At 32.2% G+C, this 10,382-nt stretch overlaps 1 protein-coding gene across 3 annotated transcripts in view; it reads left to right on the forward strand.

Annotated features, from left to right (window-relative positions):
• Positions 1-6,053, forward strand: part of LOC138335992 (uncharacterized) — a 26,079-nt gene extending 20,026 nt beyond the window's left edge. For 2 of the 3 annotated variants that reach the window (XM_069285231.1, XM_069285230.1), the window contains 4 exons: positions 2,959-3,028; positions 4,754-4,786; positions 5,119-5,199; positions 5,603-6,053. In XM_069285231.1, coding sequence (XP_069141332.1) covers positions 2,959-3,028; positions 4,754-4,786; positions 5,119-5,199; positions 5,603-5,718 — 300 coding nt within the window. In that variant the 3' untranslated portion in view covers positions 5,719-6,053. Of the gene's footprint in view, positions 1-2,560; positions 2,774-2,958; positions 3,029-4,753; positions 4,787-5,118; positions 5,200-5,602 lie in introns of those variants that run through there. The other variant, XM_069285232.1, reaches the window with a different exon arrangement.
• The last annotated feature ends 4,329 nt before the right edge of the window (positions 6,054-10,382 follow it).

Here is a 10,382-nt window from a genome sequence, read left to right on the forward strand (position 1 = left end):
CGTTTTCACCATAACCGCTGAATTCTAAACACCAACGAATATTCAGAAATTCGGAGTAGTATCGTATAAATGCAAGAAATACCGAAATGTTTCAACCGCAAATATGACCCGTTCAGGAAACCACTACATATCAATGAATTAAAAGCTCTATTCACTATTTGCAATAATAAAAACATTCAAATTTCTGAATGTATTTTTATGTTTTATCTCGAAAACAATAAGAACAATGCTATGAAAGTATAAACTTATTAAAAACTGTCATATTAAATCAGTTTGTTAAGAATAATTGTTGACGGCGAACTCGCATGGAATTTTCTTTTATCTAATAGAAACGCACATAAAAATATATCTTTTTTTTTAAATCCGCTGTCTGTTTAAGAAAATGATAACATCTTGCCGCCAGTTATTAACCGAAACAAGGTAAACGTCGTCAAACTCACATACTATTTTCTCCCTACGCTTGTTCTGAATGTTGTTTACGATATATAGAAGCTTTGTAAATTTGCAACCACGCAGACAGAAAATAGTTTTAAAAAAACCAGAATATTTCGTGTATACAGCAGCCGACATATCAATTGTAGGTAAGGTGTATTGTCAAGGACAACACGTCTCTTTAGATGTTCACTGATGCAGAATCAGTTTGATATTGGCCATTGTTGAAATGAGACGACATGATGTTTTAAAAATATAGTTGAAAACTTTATTTTTATCTATTTTCTACAAACCGGTATCTGACGAGTTACAAGGTAGGGTGTTTCTGTACTAAAATAGATTAAGTGAACTACATCCTGGACAACCAAGAATTACTACCACTGACGTGATATATACAAATATACACCCATGGAATATACCGTGTCAAAATTGAAGGCATTTTCAGGCAAAAAAACTGACCACATATCATTACATATCGAATGAGATATTTAAAAATTTAAAAATATATCATAACTATATATTTGTTTGAAGGATTTGAATTAAGAGAAGCATGCACACTGAGTCCTTTTTGACCTTGGACATTCATATTGCGTTGTTAACCATATCACACAAATATGGCATATTCCATCTTTGCATATGATAGAGTTAGCTCCCTTGTGGTAGCGGTAAGTATATATTGTGACGTCATTATTTCGTTTTCTTCGAAAATTATGACGTTACGCCCGCGAACACATGACGTCACAACCAATACCTACCCGCAGGTGCAGATAACCTTGTAATATGCAAATGCAGAATCTAGAGGCGTCCGAATTGAAGTCAATGGACATATTCATTGAAATAATAACATCTGAGCACAGTAAGAAGACTGTTTTAAAGACAAAAATGTAAAAGAAGTGACACCATTTTGGTGTCTACTCGAGATTTCATTTGACAAAAAAAATGTAACCACCTGCAATTCAGCCCTTAAGCTCGATTGATTATGCACTGCACCAATAATCCAGTGTATTTATATCCCTAGTAGAGAGTGGCAGGTTAAGGAATAATGTTTGAATTTGTTAAAGTTATATGTGCAGTAATGTTCCTGATCACTGTTCAAGAAGAACTTTTAATATTTTATTCACCACCAAAACTTTAGAACATTTTGAGAATTGCAGTACTTACAATACATAGGTTTTAATTTTACAAGTACAGAAAAGAGCTGAAAATGATTTTTCGCTGCACTGCCCAAAATCATTATATCTAAATATACTGTTGGGTGAATTGAGAACATACGGTTAGATCATGAAGCCAAGTTATGGTCTACAATTTCATTTCAAAGTTTACAGTGTTATTTGTAAAGTGATTTCAGCAGGTATGTTTCCATCTAAACATACAAAAGGCATAAAATCTCAAGAATTTTACAGCGCGTAAATATGTAATATAATTGATGTTTATAAGGCATTATGTTTGTCTGTCCATTGGAATGATTTTCACAGTTTTATTCATTAAAGATGCTCCACCGTTGACAAATGGTATTTTTTCACTATAAAAAACAGGAGAAGACGTTTTAGTATTTTTCTCCAGTTACAAAAGTTACTTACTTTACACCATTACCACCATTGAAAAGTTTTAGCTTCTAATTTTACTTCAAGTTAAAAATATGAACAAAAAAAAATAATTGCATCCCGAAAAAATTCCGTGACACTATATCCTATATGGAATGAAGTACTGATTGTGCATGCACCAAAGGCGAAATAAATTATTTTATATTATTTTTGTGTTAATTAGGCATATATATACACGATTAACACCAATTATTGTTCAAATAATTAACATCATTTATGCTCTGTCGGCGGTGGAGCTTTATGATTTTTCAATAGATTACTCAAGAAAAATCAGCTTGTCAAATACTTTGTCCGGTTACGGCAATATAACTTTAAGGTTATGAGGGGATAATCAATCAGGGAAAGCCGGGTTACGTAATATTTACACGTGCTCAACTATCATTATACTCCATGACCTTAACAAATCAAAAGCAATTATTCATATTTACAGTTTTATGAGTGAATTAAGATTTCCTCTTCCACATTTCATTATTTTCTATAAAATCCTTTTTCTGCATAACGCCTTAGTTAAATTCAACAACTGATTCTGTCAATCTGAACTCGAGGTCTGTTAATTTGGCTGATGTGTTCCGATTGCAGAGTCTGCAATTCATTGCCGCTAATATTGGAGTCACGTCATTTTGTCAACTGCAAATCAAGTACCACATGATACCCGGTAACGTTCGTGCAGGACTATTGTTTCTATTGGTGATGGAAAGAAGTCAAATAATTATATCCAGCGTTCAGGTATCACTATGGTACGTGATTTAGTCACATTGTTTCCATAACAACAAAATTGCCCCGCATGCTCCTGTATTTTAATGGAGTGACAATTTTAATAGAAGTATGGTTATTGAGACAATGTCAGTTCAAACTGCAAATGAATCTACGTAATAACATGCGCCCCTTTATTTTAACTTCTTTATTTCTCATTTCATAACAGTCATCATCGGAAGAAAGCAGTGAGAAAGTCGAACTGGACCTAATCTGTTCCGAACTGCACGCTTTAAAACGTGAGTAAAAAAAAAAAGAAAAAAAAAGAAGTGTAGAAATGTGTCTCGTTCAAGTCTGATGGGTAGCACATATTTGCTTATGTAATAATCGTCTGCATCCGTGTTTGATCCGCCTCGACGGGAGCATTTAGAAATCATTGTAGCCTGCAGTTTGTCTTATATACTAAATTACCTTTTGCTGTAAACCGAATGTTTAAAAAAATAAACACACGTCGTCAAAAAATGTTTGAAAAATCCTCAACTTTTGAAGGATACAAATTTATATTGTTAGTAGCTGCGTAGTAGTTTGAATTAGGTTTGTCTTATTGCACAAATATGATTCTCAAAAACAATCAGAAATAAACTTTGCAAAATACATCTCTGTATACATAAAAAACAAACCTTGTCGATTACAAAATGCATGAAATTTAATATTGCAAGGGAGGCAACTCATTGCTAAAACCCATACACTAGACGTTTAAAATGCATCAAAATTGGATTACATTATTCTATATTTATATTTTGCCACTGCGACTCCCATTACTCTAATGATAATAGTGATCTGCATTATGAGCCAATAAATGCAGCCAAGACTTGGTGTAGCAATATCTACATAAATGAATGTGAGTCTTGTTTACTGACACCATGTTAGTCCGCGCGGAAAATTGACATACTAGTTGAATGAACTATTTTGGTTATTAAACTTATGAATAAATCTTATAAATGTCTGAATAATTGAAAGTAAACTGAATAGTTATTGAAAATCATTGAAATTTTGTTTTAATTTCAATTTTTTATATGGACTATTTTTTATTACTTTGAACTTGACTGCTGAGGTTATAAATGGCTGAAGCGGGAAATTCAAATATTCACTCGCATCTAAATTATGTTTTATTTTTAACTAGAAAGTAAAATGTAAATATAACAATTAAAGGATTGTTAGAACGGCGCTATTCTATTTATCTGCCACCCAGATTGCATTTATATCTCCAATAAATGCAATATAACAATCCTTTAATTGTTAAATACATGTATATGAAATTACATTATGCAGAAAACTGATTCAAAATTCACCTGGGAATTTTTAATTTTGAGTCATACGTAATTTGGTCAACTCTTTTTTCCCCAGGTAGGCGCTATGTGAAGTAAGAAGAATCCCTTCCTCGACATATATAAGGCCAATAAAATGTCTGATTGGTGTTACATTGGCAAAAAAAAATATGGTCTTTAGTTAGGATGTTTTTTTAGTGTCTCACTCTAAAGTAATTGCCTGAACCGGAGTCAGAGATCGAAATCACGACTTTTATTATTTTTTTCGTAGAAAAGTGAAAAAAATAGGGTCAGGAGCCAAAAATTAGACTCTTTCGGGTAACCCTAAACAGACTTTTTTTGGCCTAAAATATTGCGTCATGCATGATCTTTATCAAATTTTAACCAACTTAATTTTGCAATTTTATGATCAGCGACATTTTCGTAGCCATTTAATTTCGCAATTGACAAGTAATACATTCTATTGTAATGGTAGTTAAAAAGTTTTCGCGGCTACTGATTTTCGAAAATATTAACTTCCCACTGGAAACATGAAAAATGGCACTAGAAAATTTGTTAATTTCCGATATTGATTCTTCTTTTGTTCTATTCTAAATCTTATTCCGTTCTAATATTAACGTATATATTCAACAGGACTAACATTTTCTTATTGGTGCTTCATTTGTAATGATGTTAAGATATTGTATTGTTTTGTAGCCCATGTCCCAGCTTGCTTGAAGACCATGTCATGTGAGTATGAATAACGATAATATGGAAACAATTGGTTGATTAATTTCATGGTCGATTGATTGATTGGTTAGTTGATTGATTGATTAATTGATTGATTTATTGATTGATTGATTGATTGATTGATTGATTGATTGATTGATTGATTGATATTTCAAGTGACATTATATAGTGTATATTTTTTCATTCTTTATGATGAAATATCAGTTGTAACTTATTCTTAAGTACACAATAGTTCATTTTAGTGTCTGTTTCTGTTGTATAGTACCTATAGTTAAGTTCACGAACATGATTTGCAGATTTGATAATAAGATAATTCATTTGTTTCATTTCAGGCACAAACGTTCCTTCCGAGTTAGCTGCGTTGTATACAGCCATCAAGCCGATTCTGGACTTTTACAAGAACGAGTGTGATGGTAATTATTTACAAAACAAAAGAAAAATAAATACACACTAATGACCCTTTATTCTGTCTTTGCATATTACAGAGTTAGCTCCCTTGCGGGTAGGTATCGATTGTTACGTCAATATTTTGTGAGCGCAATTCACGTCATTTTCTCCAAAAAGTATGACGTTACGCTCGAAAACACATGACGTCACAATCAATACCTACCCGCAAGGGCAGATAACTCTGTAACATGCAAATACAGAATATGAAATATACGTCAGCTACAAACCAACAAATACCAACAAATAATACACGTTATGGTATAATAAAGTGATTGTTGAGACTTTGAAAAAGTTTATTTCCGGTATCTTAAATCATTGCTCTATACAGGACAGACCAGACCGTTTACATGACAATGCTATCTGTTACAGCACCTTCCCCTCCGCCACCAACCACAACATCAGCGCCTCCCGCTCCCACCCCGGTATCCAAGAGAGAAATGGATTTTGAGCGACTTCTGAAACACATCCTGCGATCCCTTGAATGAAAACTCAAGCCCAACAACGTATATGACAACTCTTTGACCAATGCACTAAACCCTGATGTTTGTTTAAAATACCTACTTAGTTTAAAATGTCTGTAATCTGCATTCTCACCTTGAATATGACTCAGTCCTTTTTCTCATACCGCCTGAAATCACAAAATATGACAACTGCTTACTCACAAACAACTCACCGCTGTTGACGTCATACTATGAGGCTGTGACTACTATTGACGTATCAACTTCAAAAAATCTTAGATTAGTATAGACCCTATCGATATCTTCTTTATGAATATGTATGTAATCTACTTAGCTTTCTCATTTTCACAATAAAATCTTCGCAATTGCTATCGTAAATAATGTTTTCAATGACTCAATATACTGTAAACCATTTTATTTTAGTGTGCGAGTAAATTTCGCGTAATTTGCGAACGACTAGAATTCTAACGTGTCAAAGTAAAAGCTTTATTATTGTAAATTACAAGCTCATTTAGCAGTGAAAGAGTCCTTCAGCAAGAAAACGCAAAATCTAGTCGCCGTGGAAATCACATGGTTTGCAGTATTTCATCAAAAATTATTTTCATTTCATTATTTTTGATATTATCTTTTTGCCATTTTAAATGTTTATGTAAGTATTTTGTATTAAAAAATAGCGCGAATTGTCGTTTAATCATTCAAACAAAGTTGTTTGATATGGAAAAATTACATCATCATACCTGCAGCATCAATCGGAAATGTTTTCGTCAACACTAACCGATCTAGAGTTCAGAGTACAGAATAGTCCATAGACAATACCACTAGACACATCTTTATATAATTCAACAATATCATAAACAAACTCTGCCTGGTTGGTTTTACAACAAAACGAAGTTATTTAAGTTATCCTAAGTTTAAAATACATTTAAAATCATACGTTTTTATTACTAGAACTGGACCGATAAAATTGAAAAATGTAGACGGAATGTTTAATCATGTATTAATGATATATATATATCCCCCTTATTGAATTATATTATTAATACATATATATATATAAATGGGATTATGCCGCAATAATACATGATTCAAATAGTTAGGAAGCCAACTTGTACTTCATATCAAAAATATTTACTTGCCAGACTAATTTTGTCTTTTTTTTTCTCTCATGATATAAAATAACGACACTTGTTTCTGCAAAAAAAAACCAAACATCATTTTTATGCACCTTCAGTCCTGTCACAAAAAAACTATAAGAAGGATTTCAATGAACATGGCCACCATATTTAAACATATGATGACAATTTTAAAGTAATATCAAATTATAAATGCTCCACCGCCGACAGAGCATAAATGATATTCATCGTTTGAACAATAATTAGTGTTTAATCGTGTATATATATGCCTAAATAACACAAAAAATAGCACAAAAGAATTTATTTCGCCTTTGGTGCATGTGCAATCATTACTCTATTCTATATAGGATATAGTGCCACGGAATTTTCGGGATGCAATTAATTATTTTTCATGTTTTTAACTTGAAGTAAAATAAGAAGCTCAAACTTTTCAATGGTGGTAATGGTGTAAAGTAAGTAACTTTTGTAGCTGAAGAAAAATACTAAATCGTCTGCTCCTGTTTTTGATAGTGAAAAAATACCATTTATCAGCGGTGGAGCATCTTTAATGTAATATCAAATTATAAATCTAGAAATTTCAACACATTGCATTGCCATAGTAGAACAAACCCCTTATAACACATAAGGAAATTTATGAGAAAATCAAAGCATCAAAATACAATTACACAAAATAAAACCAAAAACCTGTTTGGGGATTGCAAAACTCCGCCACATTATAGAAACAAAAGCAAAATCAATGTCATACAAAAGATATTAAATTAAATCAAAAATATTGGGAGGTTGTGGGTGGGTGAAAATTACTGATGAAACTTATGATTTAGATGGAATTCAAATTCTGTTGACAATTTTCTTCGGGCGCGCAATGGCGGAATGTTTCCCGTGATCCTTTGCTACTTGCCAACGGAACATAACTTAAATTTACATGCTGTTTAAATGAAAATAAAGGGAAATAACTAATCAGACAAAAACGGTAGAAATTTATACATGGTATAACAAATATAGGGCAGACTTCAAAATGCATAAATTAAGCTAAGTGTTTAGAAAGAGTATCAATTTGCCCCCCCCCCCCCCCCCCCCCCCCCCCCCCCGACAATAGGCATATGTTTATTTTAACAAAGTAGACAATTTATACATTTAGCTGGTTTTTCCATTCGTACCAAGAGCGATAACTCTGATAGCTTTAAACGTAGATATCCGGCGGACTATGTTAACTGTAAATGAATTATATTATGATTTTTCCTTATATGGCATATTATTGATGACATAAGTCATTTTTAATCCACGAAACTTTGGCAATGCAATGAGATTAAGATTTTCAACGAAACAAAACACTTACTTGTACATGGTAAGTGTTCAGTTGTTGTTCAGTTTATCTCGAAACTAACGGCCTAATGAAAACATACCTTCAATGCATTGAAAATATGTGTCATATTAGCAACGTTATTCAAAATCTAGTGAATCGCAGAAAAACGTCTCTATAAAATCATCATCGATAACGTAAAGAAGATCGAAGTATTTTCCATCTCTTTTAAACTTTTATTAAGAGTTTCCTGAAAGATGCTCCACCGCTGACAAATGGTATTTTTCCACTATCTAAAACAGTAGCAGATGATTGAGTATTTTTCTTCAGTTACATAAGTTACTTACTTCACACCATTACCACCATTGAAAAGTTTGAGGTCCTAATTTTAGTTCAAATTAAAAGTATGAAAAATAATTAATTGCATCCCGAAAAGATTCCGTGGCACTATATACTATATGGAATGAAGTACTGATTGCTCATGAGCCAAAGGCAAAATAAATTATTTTATATTATTTTTAGTGTTAATTAGACATATATATACATAATTAAACACTAATTATTGTTCAAATGATGAATATCATTTATGCTCTGTCAGCGGTGGAGCATCTTTAAATGCCCTCTCAACATAAATATAAATAAATAAAATAAATAAATAAATAAATAGAAATGAAATAAAAAATAATCTATATAGAATTTATCTATCTAACCATGATGTCATAATGAAGTCGATAATAAAGGAATACTACTATCCAGTAAGTGAATATAACTGGACATTTAGCCGAAACAAAGCAACAGATACTATAGAGTTTGCAGTATTCCCATATTTTTATAAGATATCCTATATTTTTTTCTCGATCAAATAAAAGATATTCTTAAAGTGATAATATCATTACTAGCCAAACACCTAGGTTTTTTCCAGCACATATAGAGCTTCTGTTTACTGATAAAGTATTTGTTGTCGAAAGGAATTGTAAAAAAAAAAAATCTGTTATGTTTTGTATATCATGCACTCAGCCTTTTGATTGATAAATTGTAGATATGTGTCAGTGGTTTGAAAGTTCAATACATTGGTACATATTTGTATCGCTATCACTTAAGTAGCCACAACTATTTAGATAGTAATATTAAACACTTGTGATATCAATATTCAATGATAAACTTGAACGTATATTCTTAATATGTAAACAAACCGTAAACAAATTTATGATGAGTTCGAGGGTGCACTCAAGTGAATTGTTATACTTCCATGACATAAACTATATTGAAGTAAAATCCTTCTAATTCAATATACCATAAAGATAAATACGCCATTGTTTTTAGTCAATAAGAACCAACGTTTCAAATGGCAGCGTCAATATGTTCCTTTATGGATCGATAAAGTAAGTTTTAAGCCAATGAAAACGCTCGTTATAAGTAAGATTGAATCATTGGCGTATTATATGGTAACGGTATGATAGAATTAGGGTTGGTATCACTAACATCACTATGGGGAATATCAGACACACAAAAATAATAAGGATCGTTCGTTTTGAGGTAAAGGTTTGCTAAAACTTTTATTCAGCTATCAAAGACAATTGTTGACAGAAATTAGAGAAAGGTGTTCTTAATTTAATGTCTTCAAATTAGTTCAGACAAGCCCTCGGGAAATACTACACCTTCGGGTTAATAAATCTTCATATCACACTGCCACCGGGACCATAAATGCATATTATTTCGCTGAAATTTTCTACAGCATTTGTATCGGAACCGACAATAATATATGTGAGTCACTATACAACATAACAATTAAAGTGAATAGTCGGGCAAAGAAAACCAGTCTAAATGCGTTCATTGGCCTTCCAAAAGTTCTCACATATTAATACGACGGTCAAGTTCTGCTTAGTTTCCCAGTTCTGACCATTAAAGTAAAGAAAAGTTGAAAGCATTGAAAGCGAGGCTGCGTGGAAATGTAACCACGGACATAGTGAGCCGGGAGGACGTTTTAGAATTTCCATACTTTAAATTAATTTCTTCGTACGCAGACAGATATTGACGAGAGATTTTATTTTTCCGTTTCATAAGAAATTATGCTGGATACATTCACACCATTTTTACCGACTTTAGCCATCCTTGCCCGACTGTTCAATTAGAACTTGTAATTTGTAAAATAGCTTTCTTTTGCGTGCGATTTACTTTCGCAAATTTCGCAATCCAATTAAATTCGCGAAAGTTTATCACAGCGAATTAATATTGACATCTCTTATAGTTATATTAAT

The sequence above is a fragment of the Argopecten irradians genome, chromosome 12 (assembly GCF_041381155.1).
Source record: "Argopecten irradians isolate NY chromosome 12, Ai_NY, whole genome shotgun sequence".
NCBI classification, from domain to species: Eukaryota; Metazoa; Mollusca; class Bivalvia; order Pectinida; family Pectinidae; genus Argopecten; species Argopecten irradians.